This window comes from Pungitius pungitius, chromosome 14 (genome assembly GCF_949316345.1).
Source record: "Pungitius pungitius chromosome 14, fPunPun2.1, whole genome shotgun sequence".
Lineage (NCBI taxonomy): Eukaryota > Metazoa > Chordata > Actinopteri > Perciformes > Gasterosteidae > Pungitius > Pungitius pungitius.
The window spans coordinates 2,253,142-2,272,652 of record NC_084913.1 but is presented as its reverse complement, the minus strand read 5'-3'; the positions used below and the strand labels follow the sequence as shown (position 1 = coordinate 2,272,652).

General features: G+C 47.6%; 4 protein-coding genes across 4 annotated transcripts; 1 reads left to right on the top strand and 3 right to left on the bottom strand.

Moving 5' to 3' along the window:
* Nucleotides 1-1,097: 1,097 nt before the first annotated feature.
* Nucleotides 1,098-4,812, bottom strand: kcnk3b (potassium channel, subfamily K, member 3b). Its single transcript, XM_037486682.2, has 2 exons — nucleotides 4,364-4,812; nucleotides 1,098-3,841 (listed from the first exon to the last, which is right to left on the bottom strand). The coding sequence occupies exons 1-2, from the start codon at nucleotides 4,644-4,646 to the stop codon at nucleotides 2,943-2,945; spliced, it is 1,182 nt and encodes a 393-aa protein (XP_037342579.2). The 5' UTR covers nucleotides 4,647-4,812; the 3' UTR covers nucleotides 1,098-2,942.
* Nucleotides 4,813-6,086: 1,274 nt separating this feature from the next.
* ezra (ezrin a) lies at nucleotides 6,087-14,006 on the bottom strand. Its single transcript, XM_037487609.2, has 13 exons — nucleotides 13,427-14,006; nucleotides 11,810-11,893; nucleotides 11,280-11,375; nucleotides 10,625-10,899; nucleotides 9,712-9,795; nucleotides 9,102-9,248; nucleotides 8,795-8,891; nucleotides 8,399-8,562; nucleotides 8,173-8,303; nucleotides 7,685-7,845; nucleotides 7,234-7,326; nucleotides 6,760-7,050; nucleotides 6,087-6,570 (listed from the first exon to the last, which is right to left on the bottom strand). The coding sequence occupies exons 1-13, from the start codon at nucleotides 13,865-13,867 to the stop codon at nucleotides 6,406-6,408; spliced, it is 2,229 nt and encodes a 742-aa protein (XP_037343506.2). The 5' UTR covers nucleotides 13,868-14,006; the 3' UTR covers nucleotides 6,087-6,405.
* nenf (neudesin neurotrophic factor) lies at nucleotides 13,747-16,292 on the bottom strand. The gene is made up of 5 exons (XM_062557407.1): nucleotides 16,158-16,292; nucleotides 14,871-15,154; nucleotides 14,704-14,764; nucleotides 14,367-14,470; nucleotides 13,747-14,265 (listed from the first exon to the last, which is right to left on the bottom strand). Exons 2-5 carry the CDS (start codon nucleotides 15,012-15,014, stop codon nucleotides 14,089-14,091), a joined length of 486 nt encoding a protein of 161 aa, XP_062413391.1. The 5' UTR covers nucleotides 15,015-15,154; nucleotides 16,158-16,292; the 3' UTR covers nucleotides 13,747-14,088.
* On the top strand, nucleotides 16,169-19,506 carry pacc1 (proton activated chloride channel 1). Its single transcript, XM_037487610.2, has 8 exons — nucleotides 16,169-16,305; nucleotides 17,142-17,265; nucleotides 17,360-17,569; nucleotides 17,709-17,863; nucleotides 18,061-18,203; nucleotides 18,325-18,466; nucleotides 18,542-18,649; nucleotides 18,744-19,506. Exons 1-8 carry the CDS (start codon nucleotides 16,276-16,278, stop codon nucleotides 18,903-18,905), a joined length of 1,074 nt encoding a protein of 357 aa, XP_037343507.2. The 5' UTR covers nucleotides 16,169-16,275; the 3' UTR covers nucleotides 18,906-19,506.
* The last annotated feature ends 5 nt before the right edge of the window (nucleotides 19,507-19,511 follow it).

Genomic DNA, 19,511 nt, shown 5'->3' with positions numbered 1-19,511 from the left:
GGCTGAACCATCTGCTGTTTTCTGCTTTGGCCACAGACCTGACTTTGATCTATGTCAAAGACGGGAATAGTTCAGTCGGTGGTCACTGTCATTATGTCACCTGGTCAATTCTCCATTTTTAGAAACCGCTTGAAACATCGTCTTTTTCCCGAAGAAACGCGTTGGGCGCTCGTGCTACACGGCGTCGCTCTAAAACTACTACGGTACTTGCATGTGACATACAGAAGGCCTTCAGGGTCACTTACTGTTAAAAGGTCAAAAGCAGAGGGCCTCGCCATCCACGGCCACACGCAGCCAGTACCCCCACACATCGATCCATTGTGTGTCACACATAAGACATCCTGACTTGTGTCTTCTTTTTTTGATTTTGAGGTACTTGTACAAGTATTGTATTTCCAGCTTTGTGGTCCAGGTCTGAGAAGGTCTGTGAAACTGCCTCAAACTCGCATTGCTCGTGATATTCATCACAGGGCGACTCCTCCCAAAGAAGCCAATGAAAAAATGATGCTAATTCTCTCTTGATTTGTTCCCTCAGTCATCATTGTAAACATCAGGCAACGGTCGTAATCTTTAGTATCAAGTTATTTTCTTTCACACGACTTTAACAATGTGTGTTGTCATGGTGACTACGTCCACTTCTTATACAAAAGTCTATTCTATACTAAGCCTACTTCAAAGAGAATTCTTTACTTCTTACTCTGTTACATTTATGCTTTTTTTTTGTTTTACAGATTCAGACTTTGCATTATAGAACATTATCAACTTTGAAATATAATGTATTTCAAAGTGGCTTGTGTTCCCATAAAACTTCAAGCCAATTACGACATTTGAAATGCATTTGAGGTGTTAACACATCCTTGTTATCTTTGACTAACTATTTGCACTCTTCCCACCTTTTTTTTTGCAGCCGCTGCACAGCAAATCGACCCTGAGATTGATGAAGTCTGTCTTATTTTGCGTCTTATCTTATTTTACATTGAACTACAAATTCCACAGCACATGAATGCAGGATGGGTTTCTTTTATTGTTGAACTTCAGTTAAAAAAGATTATAATATTGTATATTATATTATTGTTATAAATATATATTATTGTGGCCTTCTGTGTCGTCCAATCAGAGACAACCTCTGCCGCTCCAGGCTGCTCTTCCTGTCTCAATCCATATAGCTATTATGTCTGTGTTAGCTGTGTTAGCCTAGCTTAGCATAAAGACAAGCTAGCGTGGCACACAATGGAATCAGTTCTGTTTGGAGGAAGGCACTTTGCTTTGTTGCTCAGATAAACCTTTTTTGGGGACTTTTATACACAGGTTTACAGGAAACATGGTTGGGGTTAAAATTAAAACATGCTGTTCAGTTGAGGTTTAAAAAAAAGTATTGTTATGCAAGAAAGCCACAACAACATCCTGAGACACGAGATGACCAACAACTTGTGGTTGAAAAATACTTTTGTTTATTTTTGTTACGTTTGGACGGAGCCAGGCTAGCTGCCCCCCCCCCTGCCCCCTCCCCATGTTTCTATTGTTTATGCTAGGCTAAGCTAACCAGCTACTGGCTTAAGGAGGAACGAATACATGGAACAAAGTAATGTGGTTAGCATTAAAAAAAAGTTATTCTGTAATAGTTAACAAAAAGATAAGTTTCCAAATACATTTTAAAAGAACAAACGACACACCAGCATGTGTATACTTATATATATGCGAACACATTACAACACATCACGCCACAAGTCTCTCGCAATCCCCTCCAACGTGAGTGAAAAAATGCTTTCACTGGGTGGGTCCCAAAGGATATAAAAAGACAAAAGCCACCGCAGCGCCGCCTGTTCACCCTGCTGCCGCGTGGCAACAGAAGCATCAGCTGCCGTGCCACCAGACTTAAGAGCAGCTTCTGGGCCCGACGTTCATCCTCCAAAAATAGTGTTGTTTTTGTGTGTTTTTCTTACGAAATTGGGAACCGCAATACTGCGTTTCATTGCACAATCCCACGTGACAACACATGGGCCTGGTGACCTTGTGTTGGTTGTTTTGTGTGCAGAGCGGAGGTGGTTCGTGACGTCGTTCGAGGCGTTCCGGAGTGGAGACGAGTGAACCGCTGGGTAAACATAGTGCAGGACAAACATTAGCATGTAGGTTAATATGATGCCATTTCATTTCAACTGCTTGATCCCGCTGCTCCAAGTTCAACACACATGTTTGAGTTTAACACACATGTTTGAGTTGATGAGGATTTCCTTTTCACACCTGGAAGGCTGACCGTGCTTAACGTGACGTAAAGGGTGGAATTTAAGTGATCTTCTTGCCTCGCAAAGAAGGCAACACAAAAGTACGCTATCTTCTTTCCAAGCGTATTGGAGCGCGTTTCAGTCACTGCCGGTGGGTGTCGTTGTGTTAATGCCGTTTTACTGCGTTGCGATATGTCATCCTGATTTTTTGAACTTTTCCACTTGTGACGTTACATAACTCTGCAGCGTTTGTGACTGATGCACCAGCAGTTTGGGCCGAGACCTCTGAAATAACAGAGGCAGCTACACAGGAAAAAATGACTCATGTCAAGTTATCCGTATGTGTGTGTGTGTGTGTGTGTGTGTCAGCTTCAAAACAGTTCTGACAATCACGATTTGTTTGGGCTTTCAGGGTAACTTGAGGCGACTAGAAACCCGAAATTGTGCAGCATCAGTCACAAACACGTCAAAGGAAAACCCGTAAGGAACGACCCTCTGACTTAAATCAGCACCTCTGGGACAGAAACACCTTCCCAGCAGCACCTCTACCTCGCGTTCAGATGACGCCTTTACACAATTAGAGCTCAAGTCCAAACATTTCCTTTTTCTTAAAACACATATTTGAGGAAGTCTTTTGCTGTTTACAGTACTGTATGCCCCCCCCCCGCCCCCCCTCCCCTCCTACTGTTTACTGGGATTAGCGGCAGGTAGCTGCAAAGGCTACACGGAGCTGCGTCTCTTGAACATCCTGAAGGGGGAGAAGAGGTGGAGGCCCGTCGTGATGGAGCTGATGCTGGAGCACTGGCGCGGACTGCAGACGCAGCCCGTGGACCCACGCTCGGCGCAGTGGGGATAGTTACTGCCCCGCCGCGCGTAGTAGGCATCGGAGAACGTCAGCTCCTGAGGGGTCGCGCCCGCCACCGGGCCCTGCAGCTGCTCCTTGCTGCGGTACCACAAGCAGGAGCACATAGTCTGGAAGTGCAGCACCTCGGTGTAGGCACCTTTTAGATCCCTTGGCCTGGCGGCGCCGCCGCCGGCCGCCGGCGTGGAAGAGGTCGAGGCCGAGACCGGCAGCAGGCGGGCCACCTCCCCCCTGTGCTTGCCCCCGGACATCAGGGCCCTCTGCTTGGCGTCCCGCCGCTCGTCCTCGGTGTTCATGGTCAGGAAGCGGAGCACCACCAGGTTGAGGAAGGCTCCGATCACCGTCAGGCCCATCAGGATGTAGACGAAGCAGAAGGCCACGTAGCGGGGGTCGTTCTGCAGCGCGTCGTCCCGCTGCAGGGCCACGTAGTCCCCGAACCCGATGGTGGTGAGCGTGATGAAGCAGAAGTAGAAGGCGTGGAGGAAGCTCCACCCCTCGCAGTGGGAGAACGCCGCGGCCCCCACGCACAGCGTGCTCATGCAGGAGAAGAAGCCCACGGTCACCATGTTGGCCATGGACACCTCGGTGCGACGCATCGCCAGGCACTTCTTGGCCTGGTGCAGCAGGTACCTGACGAAGGTGTTGATGCGCTCGCCCAGGCTCTGGAACATGACCAGCGTGAGCGGGATCCCCAGCAGGGCGTAGAACATGCAGAAGACTTTCCCTGAGTCGGTGCTGGGCGCGGCGTGGCCGTAACCTGGGGGAGGGAGCACACGGCACACCTTTCACACCTGTTTGACCTCAAACATCAGCGGAAGCTGCAGCGGGGTTCAGCTAATGGACAGAATGAAAATGCAATACTGCGGGTTCCACCAGTTGAGGGCAGAGTGACAAAATGAAGAATTCAATCACATGGAACTCTACTAAACACACACTGGTTTTCTTTTGAGTTACGTTCATTTTAAGCAACAACAAAAGGACGGAAAGAACAATACGTCAAGGTTTTTTTTTTTTTCTCACTAAACTTGGATTCCAAGTATTTTACCCAATTTTTTTTACAAGGAAAGTTGTTGTAATCATGTCAAGATCTTTGTAAAAACAGGATAGACAACATAAGGTAAATTAAAAAATATATTTCACAAAATGAAAAACAGGTTTTCAAAAATCATGAAGGCAAATTTAGTCCTGTGAAAAAGTTCCTTATAGAAACGGCATAAATTGTGCTTCTTCTCTGAACTTCTTGCTTTTAATTTGTGAATAATGAAAACTTGGTGCTCACCTATGGTCGTTATAACAGTGATGGCGAAGTAAAAAGACCCGGCGAATTTCCACTGGACGCCCGCCTTGTGCGGCTTGAGCTGCAGGACGACGTGGTCCAGCTCCTCGAAGTTCTCTTTGGTCAAGTTGTACTTTCGCATGAGCTCGTGCCTCCTGGAGTCGAGCCTCCTCTTGTGGGTCTTCTCCTCCTTGGACTCCAGGGTCTCGAAGACGGCCGCGCCCACCACCAGGTAGGTGAGGATGCTGATGATGAGCGCGAGGGTCCGCGCGTTCTGTCTCTTCATGGCTACCGAAAGAGCTGCAGGTAGGAGGCTGTGCGTGAGCGTGTGAGCGGGGGGCGCGCGTGTGCGTGCATGAGTGTGAGTGTGTGGAGGCGGAGGAGGAGGAGGAGGAGAAGGAGGAGGAGAGGGGGGGGGAGGGAGTTGAGACTCCTGCGACCTGCTCCTGACGGACTCCGGATCCGACAGAATCGGTCGGGCAGGGGGGGGCGGGGGGTGAGCGGGGGGGGGGGGTCTCTGGAGACGGAGCTGTTCTCTCAGCACCGCCCCCACGTCACAGTTGGGCTGATACTGTATTTGGACTATTTGTCACAGGCTTTAAATTTAGATTGTGCAGAAAAGAAACACACAAGGGGGCAATCCCACGCTTTCAGAGAGGTGGTGGCTCTAATCATCCGACACACACACACACACGCAGACACACACACACACACACGAAGCAGCACAACTCGTTCTTTACCTAAAATAAACACGTTGACTCCTGAGCCTCCAGCAACGACCTCCTAACGTCTAATAGATGTGACCTGGTGTGTGTGTGTGTGTGTGCGTGCGTGCGCGCGCGCGGGCCAGTCTTCATTCAAATAAAATATTTGCCCAGTCGCTGTTTAAACAGAGAGGCTCTGCTGGCTCCTCAAGTTGTCTAGCAACCCCGATAATAACCATCGTTTATCCGTGAGTAAATATTTAAAAGCCGCAGGAGTCTTCGGCTCCGACTTATGCCCCAAGATGAAGGATTGTTTCAGGGGGGGGGGGGGGGGGAAGCACAGTAAATAGTGGTGTTGTCTTTATGGAAGTGTAAAACATAGACGAGGTGTCGTGTCAGCGGACAGAGCTGGAATCTAAGGAAAGGCCCGACCACGTGACCGTCGTTTACTCAGGGTTACCTTCACGTAGCGATGCACATTCGTTTTAAACTGAGCTTCTTTTTACCCTTCTTTGCCCCACAGACCGGTGTCATAGAATTGGGAGAGAAACCCGTCATTCTTCAAAATAAAACATTTTTAATAAATTAGATTTTTCTTTTTTCTTCTTCTCCTTTCTAAGTGGCCCGGTACAAAGTGGTGGAGAGTTATGGGAAATGTAGGCGTCTGCTAGTGTCTCTTTAGTTCACAAAAAAATAAAAAAATGGATCAGATTACTAGATGTTACCTCTGTGTACTGGAACTATGAAATCAGAACGTTGATAAAATAACATGGGATTAGATGTTCCTATGAGATTGTGTAGAACTAGATAAATAAATTGCATTGTTATTTGGACACTGGTGCAAACATGTGCGTGATGAGTTGAAACTATTAATGGAAAAAGTGGCCGACAAAAAGAGAATAAACAACAATTTTTACACTAACTAAATTGTTTTTAGTCATTAATCGAGCAAAAAGGGAATTTTGCATCTCGAAAGTGAGGACGTGCTGTTTGTCTCTCATTTATGTTTTTATAAATGAAAAGTGTTTTTGTTTTTTTTATTGTATTTTGTACATACAAGCAACATAAAGACATGACGTGAAAATCCCCCAAATAATCAACACAAGAATTAACGAGTAGAATGATTGTAATTGCCGTATTACAAATGCTGGACATTCATTGAGAGAATCTGAATTCGGTACAATGACAACACGCCAACGTACTGGTATGATTTTTACAGCACACAGGGATCCGCTTTTTGCTTCTCAGGCGTCACTTTGATTACAATGCACTCAAATTAAAGAAAGCATTGTTGAGTTGGGGGGGGCGAGGGGGGGTCTTCCTTCACGTCTCTGAGGTGTTTTACAAGGCCTCGAACTCGTCGACCCTCTGCTTGGTGTTGCCCATGCGGATCTGACGCAGCGTCTTGTACTTGTCGCGGCCGACCCGGACGTTCTCGGCGTGGAGGACGTCGTTGGGGGTCTTCTTGTTGTCGTCCCGGGCCTCTGCCAGCTCCGAGCTCAGAGCCTGTGGGCGCACGTGTCACTCAATGAACCACCAAGCCACGTCAGATCTAAATGGGATCTTCTACGCAGCAACCATTGGGTCAATTTGAAAAACCCAGTAAATACAAATATCCAATTGAATCTTGGCCTTTTTGATGCTAGTGAAAGTAGCTTGTCCCCCCCCCCCCGCCCCCCGGGACCCTGAACTCACCATCAGCTGTTTCTGCAGGCGCTGGTTCTTCTCGGCCTCGGTGAGCCGCTCCTCCTCCTCCTCGTGGTGGTTGTTGAGTTCCTGCGTCTGCAGCTCGGCGCTGTACGTGTTGTTCTCTTCGCTCTCGTGGTCGCTCCCCTCGTGGTCCGAGGAGGAGGAGGAGGAGGAGGAGGAGGAAGAGGAGGAAGCGGGAGCCTCAACAGGAGCTTGAACGGGAATTAAGTTGGTGGAGCTCCTCACGCTGTGGAGCTCCTCCTTCGTCTTGATCAGGTTCTCCTCCACTTCTTTCGCCTGGGACGAAGAGGAGTTCAGTGTATTTGACAAAACATTAATGGACCAGAGTTTGTCTGAAGGCCCCTTTTCACTGGACGGAAAAAGGATATATATTTTATAAGTAATGCAAAAGTAACTAAGTACGATATTTCTTCTCCAAAAAGAAGCAATAAAACACAAAAGGAACAGACAAAATGTCACCTTGCTGTGCCATGACTCGGCCTCCTCCTCCTTGACTCTCTTGATCTCCTCTAGCATGGTGATCTTGGCGCTGTAATCAGCCAGCTCCAGAGTCTGGTGGGGAGGGGGAGGGGGGGGGGGCACAGACTCAGCGTCATTTTATGAATGGAAGGAAAAAAACTCAGACTTCACAAATCCAATAAGCTCTGACAATGTCGTGAAAACAAAACATCAGCTTTGGCTTTTGCTTAGTGAAAACATGAATAAGTGACATTTTCTCAGGAGTTCTGAAGTGGGAACGAGACTCTCCGTGGATGTTCTCACGGTGCGATGGGAACTAAATCCCAGAAAAACCTCCCAAACTCAAAGAAAACATTAGTTCCAACTGCAACCCAAACATCTAATGCGTGTTTGCGTCGAGTAACGTGGGTTTTTTTCTCCTCACGTGAAGCTCCTCGCGGCGCGTACTCACCAGCTGCTCCTGGCTCCTTATCTGGTCCTCGGCTTGCCTGGCCAGCTCCTCCTTGGCAATTATGGCCTCCATCCTCTCAGCCTCCAGCCGGGCCGCCTCCTGCTCCACCCTCCTCCTCTCCTCCTCCAGCCTCATGGCCCTGTCCAGCTGCTCCTGAAGCTCTGTGGGACAAAGTCAGGGGATTTTTTTTTATTATGACTCATTTGTTTTACTTAAGGCGATAGTTCCTGACCTTTTTGCCAGATAATCCCTAAAACCTGCAGTATTTTGGTAGTTTCTTATATATCTGATAAAGAATACAACATGAGGTTTATAATGAACCTTCAAGTATTGCTTATTTATTATCTTTTTTGTGTTCATTTCTTTACATCATTCATTTCTTGGGCTTTTTTCAAGCAAACCAACAGAAGAGGGCGCTAAAGCCATGCACCGTATTAAAACGTTCTTTTAACTGCTACAAAGCGAGATCTGAAGAGCGGCCTCCTCACCTCGCTCGGCTCTCTTGGTCGTCTCCTCAAACTGGGAGAGCTTCATCATCAGCTCCCGCTTCTCTCTCTCCATCTGCTCCTTCTCCTTCTCCATGGCCTCCCTCTTCTTCTTCTCGCCGTCCAGCTGATCCCTGCGGCGGACCACGAGAAGGAAACACTGATCTGACGCGTTCGCCGCGGAGCCCGCACGGGTTCCCGTTGACCCCCACCCCCCCCCCCCCCTCACCTCTCCATCTTCTTCTGCAGCCTCTCCTCTTTGGCCTGGGCCTTCATCTGCTGCACCTCGATGGTGTCGGGCTTGCGGCGGCGCATGAACAGCTCGTGGTTGCCCATGCACAGCTGCAGGATGCGCTTGTTGACTCGCAGCCGCGGAGCGTAGAAAATAAAGTCCTGGGGGGACACGGACAAAGTGTCGGGGTCGGCGTGTTTAAAACGTTGTTTGTGCGGCTTATGAGATGAATCAACTTCATCCAGGTTTTATTTGTTTTAAAGCTCGTGTTATGTTAGCATTGTTTTACAGAGCTGTGAGTCTGTTGACTCAAAATGTTGCACTAATGCTACAAATCTGCATCCGACCAACCTCTGGTTTACACTTGATATTCTACTCGTGCTTAATACTCACAGGAGCTTTCTTATCAATGGGCTTGATGATGAATTTCTTATCGTTGAAAGAAATGTTCCTGATTTCACTCCAGGGGAAGCCGATCTTCGGAGAAAGCCTGAAGGTCGTAGACAAGTTAGACGAGATGTTCACAAGCGGGAAAACTCTTCTCTCGCGACACGTGGACAACCCCCGGGATCCAGATGGATTTGGGTGAAAGGCCAGAGCGGTTATTTTTAAAAAAGCCGAGCGCCTGGAAAGCGGCGGTCGAGGTCGACGACCCCGACGCGTCTGGCCGCGTGTCATCAGGTGAACAAACACTACTCACTTGTCGTTCTTCTCGTAGATGTTGAGCCCCAGAGCGTCGACCCCGAGCCACAGGTCCGAGCCCTTCTTGTTCTTGATCTCGAAGTAGTTGACGCCGTACATCTCCAGGTCCTGAGCGATCTTCAGGTACTCGATCATGGCCTCTTCCCTGTTTGGGGTAAACCGTTAAGTAAGTGAATGAATAACACAACGCGACGCAACAAGTCCTTGCTGTGGATGGGTCACATGATCCGGCAGGTCGCTGTTTGGCCTCCAGGGACTGCAGAGATCATCTGAACGTTCAATCTCAACGTTCATCTACTGGGATCTTAAGCGTGGGGCCTCCTGTTGTTCAGATCTGAGTCCCTGATGGAGGCTCGATGCCAAAAACCCGTCAGTCTGTTCATGGGTCCGTCACAGCTGTGCCAGAGGAACCGCCGCGGAAAGAGAGTTTTTCCTAGTATTTGTTTTGGAAATCCTTCTCCAAAGAGCCCCTCAAACAAAGTCTATTTGAGTCCCTGAAGTGCTTCTACTTGTTTGTTTTATTATATATAGTCACCCTTTCATGTTGAAAGAGGAAAACGCGGTTATTTCCTCTGAAAGGTGATACGATCGTGACAAACAGGACTTACTTCAGCATCGACCTGTGCTCCTCGTGCCAGACCTGGATCCTCTCCTCCCACTGCTCCTTGGACAGCTTGTGTTGGTCCAGCACTCTGAGGGGGGGGGGGGGGGGGGGGGGGGGGAGACCAGTTACCAGCAAAGCCACAGTCTGTGTGTGCGGACAGAGATCAATCCAACCTCTCATCCAACCTCATCTCCTCATCCAACCTCATCTCCTCATAGCTGGTAACAGGTTCTCATTGGAGTCGTTTTATTTACAATTTATGCAAAACGTAAAGGTCCTGATAAAGGTTCTTCTTACACGTTGCTCTGTTACACCGTAAGGCTGTTAAAACATTACATTTATCGTTCTTTGGTCACAGAAATCAAAGCAAAGCACTTCTCACAGTTCATTATCAGTATTACAGTCGGGACATTTCGTATACTCCATTGTTCTATATCCCATATGTATATATATATAATATATATCTCCTGTTTAATATATGAGTAAACATTTATAAAGGGACACTTAACAGTATAGAATATATATTCGAATAGGTGGCGCTTCTGTACTGACTTTATATTGCATGAATAAAATAGACAGACAGCTCACTCGGAGCGGATGTCAGTTCTATACTCTATAAACTTCAATTAATGTTAATAATATTGTATATTTTAGAGAGAGAGTGAGAGGCCAAGGTCTGCGGTCTTGGCCATTAGTTGATTTACTTATTTTTGTGTAGGTAATATGTTTAAGTTAAAAGAAATGACCTATACAAGTAGTTATCTCTCTTTGTACTCATCTGTCCTGTTATTGACGTGAACGATGACCAACCCAGACATTCCAATAGGTTGGAATATATGCGTTTTTGAGCAACTTTGAGAGCTCTACTGGGAACCAGAGATCCCACAGAGCTCAGTCGTCCCCCCCCCCCCCCTCACCTCCTGGGCAGCAGGCGCTCGGAGGACAGGTAGCCCGGCTCCAGCGCCGACTTGTCCTGCTCTCCGTACTTGGCCTGCACGGCGTAAGAGCCCAGCAGCACGGCGGACTCCGGCGGGCAGTAGACCTCCTCCCCCAGGATCTGCTCCTTCACCTGCAGGAAGAACAGCCGGCGGGTGACGTCCTGGATCAGCTCCTCGGCCGCGTCCTCCGGGAAGAACTTGACCCTCAGCTTGAACTGCAGGGGGGTCTCCTTCCTCACATCCTGCACCATCACCTGCAGGGGGGTGAGGGATGTGAGGGGGGGGTGAGGGGGGTGAGGGGATGAAAGCAGGGGCCAGAGCAGAGGACGATGGATGTAATCGGATTGAGGGCCCAGTAGAATGAACGTGTGTTAAGTACAAATAGTAATATTTATTAACATAGAGGGAATATCTTGGGGTAAAAAGGTTGTTTATCACACATCACATTGGGTTGATTTAGAAGAAGAAGGCAGTGGAGAATAGAGTTTAATTTAAAAAATCTGTTAATTTCTTAATGTTTTATCAGATTGTTCCAGGATAGAAATAAGTAGACTGGAGAAGTAACTGAAGTATATTTAAAGAAAATCAAAGTGAAGTAAAAGTATGAAGAACAGCAACCAAACAAGGGCTTTACCTTCTTATCAGAGTTCAGCCAGGTGATGAATCCTTTAGAGTCGACAAACTGAAGCCCAAAGTACCAAATCTCACGCAGTCCGATGGTTCTGGCCACCTTACACACAGACACGGATACTTATTTATTGTTCTTCATTCTTCACACTCACACCTTTGCTTCTAGGTTCAATGCACAGAGTGAAAGTCCCTCTAACCTTGGACCTTGTTCTCGTGCTTTTTACTGCATCCGTCTGACGGCTTTAGTTACTTTAAGAGTTTAAAACGAAACGCACATCGGATCCCTGAGCATCATTCGGATACAAATACTTTTATTTTGAAATGTTTTGAGTACAATTTACTGATAAGGATTTGTAAGTAATGTAAGTAAGATGTTAAATTTAAGACTTTTACTGGTCTTTTTGTGTTTAAACATTGTTGGACGACGGCATCAAGTGAAGCTGAACAGAACCTCTGGTGCAGCTTTACTTTGACACTGAGGTGTGTGTTTGTGTTGTGCGTCTCGGTGCTTTTCACACACACACACACACACACCTGGTCAAAGAGCTGCTTCCCCGTGGTGTTTGGGTGGAAGGAGAACTCCAGCTCAGCGTCCATGGAGGTCACGCGAACGTTGACCTGTGGCAAAAAGACATTGTCCAGTTTAGCTCATATATAAACTCCTGTATATATATACATATATACACATATACGTGGGAATACATCACTACTGTTCTGTTCTGCATGCAAATTTGAGCTTATTTGTTGACTTTTATTGCGGCTGCATTTGCATTTGACGGGAACTGCATGAAACTCCTTTTTGTCGACGTTAAAGAGTTAAATCGTAGTCAGCTGCGTGGAGTTGTGAAAAGGATTGTTCATAAACCATAATTGCTCACTATCTCATTAGACTTTGGACCAGGCTTGCGTGGTGCCACCAGGGTGAACCTTCGGAGAATTAAAAACACCAAAAATACTCCCTTCAGACTTCAGCACTGTGACCCAACAACCAGGGACGATTAAAGTGGCACAAAACTCGGACTTTTAAGTGTTTTTAGGATGTATTTAAAAAAAAAAGATGAGAACGACCTCCACATGTGAGACCAAGGGTGAGCCCCTGGGCCCAGATCGGGCAGCACTTACACAATGATTTTATGAAGCTGGAGCACACCCCGTGACGTCGTAAAGATAAACCCTCTGAAACTTAGGCAACAGAAACTGGGGCATCCGTTAATGAAACCGTGTTCCCCGCTGGAGAGGACGTCTTCACGCCGTGACGTGGTGCTGAGGCCCTCCTTCTGCTTCCAGATCCAAGCTTTGGTCTTTGGTCTTTACTTCTTCTCTCACATCTACACAAGCTTCACTTTGCACGTTAACCGTAAAACCAACAAGTCAATCACGTCCAAACGAAACGTTCCACCGATAACGAGTCAGCGTGACCTCCCAGAGAGGCTTTCTCCTTAAGGAGTCAATAGGAGCAGAGAGGCTTTCTCCTTAAGGAGTCAATAGGAGCAGAGAGGCTTTCTCCTTAAGGAGTCAATAGGAGCAGAGAGGCTTTCTCCTTAAGGAGTCAATAGGAGCAGAGAGGCTTTCTCCTTAAGGAGTCAATAGGAGCAGAGAGGCTTTCTCCTTAAGGAGTCAATAGGAGCAGAGAGGCTTTCTCCTTAAGGAGTCAATAGGAGCAGAGAGGCTTTCTCCTTAAGGAGTCAATAAGAGAGGCCTTCTCCTTAAGGAGTCAATAGGAGCAGAGAGGCTTTCTCCTTAAGGAGTCAATAGGAGTAGAGAGGCTTTCTCCTTAAGGAGTAAATAGGAGCAGAGAGGAGTCAATAGGAGCAGAGAGGTTTTCTCCTGAGCTGCAGGTGAAGGTTTCAGGTGGTTCTGCGTGAGCTCTGCATGGACCTGAAGAGGCAGGAATGTGAGCAGCGTGGGTCAAACTCTACATTCGGTTAATGAGTAAATGCCGAGAAGAAAATGTGCCCCTTAGAAACAACCCAGAGGCTTCAACACGCAACCCGTGATCGAAACTGTGACCACAGGGAAATACGGTTCGGATTCGTCTCGTGCTCAAAAGGTGAACGTACAACCCGCCGCCCCCTCCAACACGAACCAGGAAGAGACACCGCTCACTGACGCATTCAATGGCTGCTACACGACGGCGAGGGAGAGTCTTACTGTTTTGGGCATCGTGGCTCCGGTCGGTGGACGCGCTCCAGCAGGACAAGGTGAACAAAGTGTCTCCCGGGGCTGCAGTGGACGACTGCCAGCGGGACCTCGCTCGCCGGCACGCCGAAGGGCGGGGCCTGGTGTCCTTTGAACCTCGGGGGCCGACGCGTGAGGGGGGAGGGGGGTCTCACCACCGGAAACGGTGACCTTTGGTCGCAGGCGCGTAGCGTCATGGGCGTACTGTTTGTGCTGCCCCGTTTGGAGGTGACACGAGTGAGTCATGGGCGGCTGTAAAGCCAGCGGAGAAACGCAAACACTCGGGAGAGCTCTGAGGTGCACGGACTTTAATGACAACTGTGCAGAGAGAATGTCAATCAGGACGAATTCAGAGGGATACAGACTATGTGCTTTTTGAGTTTCATTGATATTCAGTGCAATTAACGACAACATTTATGCTAAAAAATAGTCAGTTTACAATCAGTGAGTCAAAACAAGACCAGAATGTTGTTGCTGCAGCTTCTCAACGGGACAATTTACTGCTCCAAAAGAATTCTTCCTATTTTTATATTCATAAACATATGAAATGAAGTGTTTATACCATTCTTGTATTTTAACGTCCTGATCCAGCTCAGGTAAAGGTGGACGTGGACGTCCACAAAGCTCAAAGCAGATTAAAACTCATCTCTGGTCTGGAAGTGAGGCTGGTCCTCCGGCCCGAAGGCCGCGTTGGGGCCGCCGCCGTCGGAGAGCACGCGTGACGCCGTGTAACCCACGATGGGATACTTCCTCTTGTACGTCTCCTCAAAGACGGTGTCGAGAGCCTCCAGCTGCTCCTCGGTGAGGCCGCTCTGCGGACAGAAGGAGAAACAACGGCGACAACGCTCGATCAGCGCCGCGGACCGGGATCGGAACCACGCGCATCGTGTAGAGGCGAAGCCGCGTGACCTACAGGGTCCGAGGTCAGGTCTGCCGGGTCCAGGGACATCTTCGCCACGGCCCGCGTGGCGTCCTTACCCGCCAGGGCGTTGTACGGCGCGCCGAGTCCATAAAACTCTGCAGCGTGTCACATTCAAAACATCTCAACATCTGTAGTGGACAAATGTCTGGTCTCAAGTGGTTCATTTGACTTTAATTTCACAGTTTTGTTTGTATTTCACCGGGTTTAACCCTAACCCTAGAGTGATGTATTACTGACCCTAGAGTGATGTAACCCTGACCCTTGAGTGATGTAACCCTGACCCTTGAGCGATGGCCATCGCGGTGAGGGTTAACCCCGGTTTATGCACCTTTTCCCTTGGTGACGTCAAACACCACTCCTTTCACTGCCATGTAGATGGGGTGTCCCTCCTGAAACAGGGGAGACACAAAAGGAGACGAGAGACACGTCGTTATCGTGGAACACGTGGGGACCCACGTGCCGAGGCTGATGGATTGATGGATGCGTGAAGTTCACCGCGCTTCCGTCGTATCTCCTCAGCTCCTCCTCGGTGAAGAGCCGCACGGCCTTCGTGGACGGTTTGTGCTTCAGTTCGACGTCTCCTGCTGAAGCCGCGGAGACGACGACGACGAGCAGGACGCACATTCGCGCCGTTGCCATGGTGAGAGCGTCGTTTGGAGGCGCTTGGCGTCGCGGGGACTTCAGTCGTCCGCTTCCCGGTGAACTGCGCCGCGGCCCCGGTGCCGCGTTCGCTGCCGTCGGGAAATTATAGAGTCCAGGAAATGTGACGGAACGTGATTCTGGAGGCAATGAACGAACACACACACACACACACACACAAAGAATAGTTTTGAGTATACATATAAAGAGCTAAAAACATAATTGTTATATATTATACGGTTCTAATTGTTTTTTGAACAGTGGAACAGTTTTTTCCTGTGATTTCAATTGAAATGCACCAAGGTAGAATAAATGTATTTTACTACATGCTAAATGAAAGTGAGATCAAAATAAAGATCCATTCAGTTTTGGTCGTATGTACCTAACTACTTTTAACTAAGATACAATTTTCACCCAACTTGTCAGATATGAAGACAGGTAAAATAACTACAGATTAAGTTAATGTTTAACATACTAAGTAAGAGCTGAGCAATATTTAAGTGCAGGAAGTCTTTCCAAACTGTTATTTGTTGTTATAATGAAGCCGATGTTTCATGTCTACATCCGGAAACAAATATTCTACCTTTTACTACATTTATTTGCCAACATTACTAATTTAATTGCAGTTTCATAATAAATAATAATGTATTTGTACAGACTCAACAGCAGTATGACTAAGCCCCACTTAGCAGCTGCAACATTAGTGGCACTTATACATTCTATAACCAGTAATTAAAACCATATGATATGCATTATATCTAAATAGCCAAAGTGTGCCAAGAGAGTTTAATGACCTTTATTTAAACCAACATATATTGAATGCAGGGTATTTACTTGTAACAGAGTATTACTGTTTTATTTCATGCTTTAAAATGTATGAATAATGAAATGTTAATGAGGTCACTTTTCAGTTCATTTGTGAGCGCAGCGTTTGGATCTGGACTTTTACAATGTGCACCTCAAACGCAGCACAAGGTTTTAATCTAGAGGATGGGAGGGAAAGGAAACGAGGACACGTTAAGGACACACGGTTTCCTATTGGAGTGCGGGCAGAAGGAGCCTCGGAGGGGATGGGCCAAAGGACCTGCGCTCGTATGAGTGTGTAAAGCGGAAAGAAAGGCACCAAAACACGGGTGAACTTACACTTCCTTTAAAATGCATCCGCTGGTTGTTCGAATAAGTGTCGGGACTTTGGACCGATAGCGGACGGGTCCCCGTGGAAGGAGACGGAGCTGCTGGTAGGTGAAGGACGTGCGGAGGAATGACACGACGGGCACGGTCGTACCGGGAGGTGAGTCTTCGGTCTCTTGGAATGTTTCGTCTCGACGATCAGGAGACCGCGGGATCGATACGCGTCCGCGTCACGTGACCGTTCGGCTGAAAACAGCTGACTCGGTGTGAGTGAGTGAGTGTGTGTGTGTGCGTGTGTGTGCGTGTGTGTGTGTGTGTGTGTGCGCGTGCGCGTGTGTGTGTGTGGTTACAGAGGAGCTTCCTTCCTGTCCTTTAGGAGACAAACATCATGTCTGCTTAACGAAATGGATCCTGGTCAACACGTGACCAGAGACACGATGGGACGTAGTTTTTCTTCCTTGTGGTATTATACTTTAGTACTTCCATTTAATGCTACTTCATACTTGTACTCTACAGGTCAGAGGTAAATGTTTACTGGATCAACTTTTCGATTTTTGGGAAATCTTTGCTTTTGTAACCAGGTATTTAGAAATAAATAGAAGTGATTTTATTTAAGGGAAACAACACAAACATAAAAGATACCAGGAGTTAAAAGTACTCATTGTGCAGAATGGTACATTTCTGAATGAGGTACATTATATTATTGCATCATCGCTATTTATGCATTAATATGTACATCAAACAGCTCATTTTCTTTACTTCATAACGTATACTGACTGCATTGCAGTTTAGATCTAATCTGATAGTATTAATATTATTCATGTATTCATTCATGTGTACTTGGTGATTGTAGAACTATGACTAATCTTAATCTGCAGAGTGTCTGAAGGTACCTGATGACTGCACTATCTGCCTCTGCAACATGGCGCCGCTCTGCGTTTTTTTTCTCTTATCTATAACCGACTAAACCTTTCTTTCTTTGGTGCGACTTGACAGTTCGTTGATGAGGAGGAGGAGGAGGAGGAGGAAGGGGAGGAAGGGGACAGCCTGCCTGCAGGCTTCTTCGACGATGCCGCCGAGGACCGCGAGAGCGAGGAGCCCGGCGAGGGAGACTCTCGAGGTGACCACGACCTTCTGCGAGGAGGAGGAGGAGGAGGAGGAGGAGGCGGCTTTGGGTCTCCCAGTTTGACCTCCAGGGTTCACTTTGGTTACAGCGGACGACAGCACGGGGAGCGGCCCGCCGGTGAGATTCAGTAAGACCTGCCTGAGGAACTTCTTCACGGTGGTGCTCATCTTCATCTACCTGCTGCTGACCGGCGTCGCCGTCTTCCTGGCCTACCAGACCATCTCGGACTTCCTGGAGAAACTCAACCACCCCGTCATGTCCGTCACCTACAAAGAGGTCGACTCCTTCTCCCCCCCAGGTACTGCTGCTCAGCGGGGAGGTCAGTGCGGGGGGGGGGGGGGGGTCAAACGCGGCGTATGATGATGGTGTGTGGCCGTGGACCTTTGAGTCCAGAAAGAGAGTCGCATGTGTGTGTGTGTGTGTGTGTTGTCGTGCAGGCATCGCTCTGTACCCCGGCAAAGCTCGCCTGCTGAGCTGCAGGCATCACTACCACGACTACATCCCGCCTTTAGTGGAGCCGGGGAAGCCTCAGGAAGGAGACTGCGTGATGGAGGACGTCACCTACTTCGGTCCCTTCGCCAAACAAACCAAGGTGGGTGACGATGCCTTTAATAATAATAATAATAATAATAAAGGGATAACGTTTGCTCGCTGGTTGTCACAGGCACAAATTGCGAGTTTATGAATGTACAGCTCTGGGCCAATCAGGGTCTTAGAATAGGTGATGTATTTCTGTGCTCTTGCACATTGAGACAAAAGGAAACCTGGCTCTCGTGCTCGTTCCCACAGAAAAGAGCCGTGGTGGTCCGCGGCCAACAAGACGTCAGGAACAAAGAGGTGATCTTCATGCAGTTCAGCCACAATGAAACCGAGGAGGACTTCAGCGCCATCACTTACATGCTTTTTGCAAAGTTCAGTGACTTGATTGACAGGTAACTGCAGATGACGCGAGTCGGTTTTTGGCTCGAACTCGCGTGAGGAAAATCATCAAGAACCAGATGAAGTCATTTAAACATCTTCCCCCCCCCCCCCCATGGTTCTCTGACCCTCTAGTGCCAATAAGTCTGAGTTCATGAGGGACTGCGAGAGGAACTACTCCACGTGGACCTTCTCCGGGGGGTTCAGGACCTGGGTCAAGATGTCTTTGGTGAGGACGTCCGGGAAAAACAACGAAGCTGTGGAGTTTCGCCAAGAGGTGCTTACGAGCTGCCAGCGCTCTCCTTCTGTCCCGCTGTCACGCGTTTCTGATGGCGTGTGGTGTTTCTTCCAGACCGCCGTGGTGAAGTTCAACGACAAAAGGCCCGAGTCGGAGAAAACCAACCAGCTCTTCTTCGCCGTCTTCGAATGGCGGGATCCGTACATGCAGGAGATCCGACTGGTGAGCCCCCACCCCCCGGGCGTTTTTTTTTTTTTTGCGTCATTTGTAGCGTTCCGCGTCCCTCTGTGATGCAGCTTTGCTTTGTTCCAAATAGATCGTCACGGCAAATCCCTGGAACTCCGTCGCCATCCTGTGCGGCGTCTTCATGGCTCTCTTCAAGGCCGCCAATTTTGCCAAACTCACGATCCAGTGGACCATAAAAATGCGAAAGAGGCATCTGAGGAACAAAACACGGGAACTGAACCAGATACAATGAGAGGTTCTGCAGAAAAAGATCCCAGATGATCCAAGAGGGTTTTATCTTCACATTTTAGGTCAATACTTTTTAAATAATTGGTAAATATTCAGGTTGTTGTCAGCAATGCTTCATCGATGCAGGTGAACCCTCTGACTGAATACTACTGATGGGTTCATTTCCTAAAAATGGCCACTTTGACCAAAATTCTGTAAATTGTTGTAAGCGTTATTTCATAAATATTTTGTAGGCTGCTGAAAACTAAGTAAGCTTTTAAATGATGCTTTATTGTTTGTCTGTTTCAAGAGTGCAAAACTAAGAACTTGGATTTTGTAATCCTACTATAATATATATAACATCTAAATATCTGGAAAATATTGATAACTCAAAAGGGATTATTGTGAACTACTTTCTTCTGTCAAAGTACAGCTGTTAGTCTATTTTAATTGTTGTTGAAGGTTCACTTGAATATGTGTCTTAATTGTGTGTTTTTTTTCAAGATTTTATCCCACACGCAATGTTGTCGACATTTTTGAAAAATCGAATGTAATATTCATGTGTGAATTTTGTGTCTTCTCAATTTTTCAAAGTGTATATATATAATAAAATAGTGTGGACTTTCTGAAC

Coding starts and splice junctions, on each gene's coding strand:
- pacc1 (XM_037487610.2), top strand. CDS start 16,276: ATGACACGACGGGCACGGTCGTACCGGGAG. Junction 18,204..18,324: donor TTCAGTGACTTGATTGACAG/GTAACTGCAGAT, acceptor CTGACCCTCTAG/TGCCAATAAGTCTGAGTTCA. Junction 18,650..18,743: donor ACATGCAGGAGATCCGACTG/GTGAGCCCCCAC, acceptor TGTTCCAAATAG/ATCGTCACGGCAAATCCCTG.
- kcnk3b (XM_037486682.2), bottom strand. CDS start 4,646: ATGAAGAGACAGAACGCGCGGACCCTCGCGCTCATCATCAGCATCCTC. Junction 3,842..4,363: donor CACTGTTATAACGACCATAG/GTGAGCACCAAG, acceptor TCCCTCCCCCAG/GTTACGGCCACGCCGCGCCC.
- nenf (XM_062557407.1), bottom strand. CDS start 15,014: ATGGCAACGGCGCGAATGTGCGTCCTGCTCGTCGTCGTCGTCTCCGCG. Junction 14,765..14,870: donor GGAGATACGACGGAAGCGCG/GTGAACTTCACG, acceptor CCCCTGTTTCAG/GAGGGACACCCCATCTACAT. Junction 14,266..14,366: donor CAGACCTGACCTCGGACCCT/GTAGGTCACGCG, acceptor TTCTGTCCGCAG/AGCGGCCTCACCGAGGAGCA.
- ezra (XM_037487609.2), bottom strand. CDS start 13,867: ATGTTGTCGTTAATTGCACTGAATATCAATGAAACTCAAAAAGCACAT. Junction 8,304..8,398: donor CTGCAGAAGAAGATGGAGAG/GTGAGGGGGGGG, acceptor GGTCCGCCGCAG/GGATCAGCTGGACGGCGAGA. Junction 6,571..6,759: donor GCCTGCAGAAACAGCTGATG/GTGAGTTCAGGG, acceptor GTGCGCCCACAG/GCTCTGAGCTCGGAGCTGGC.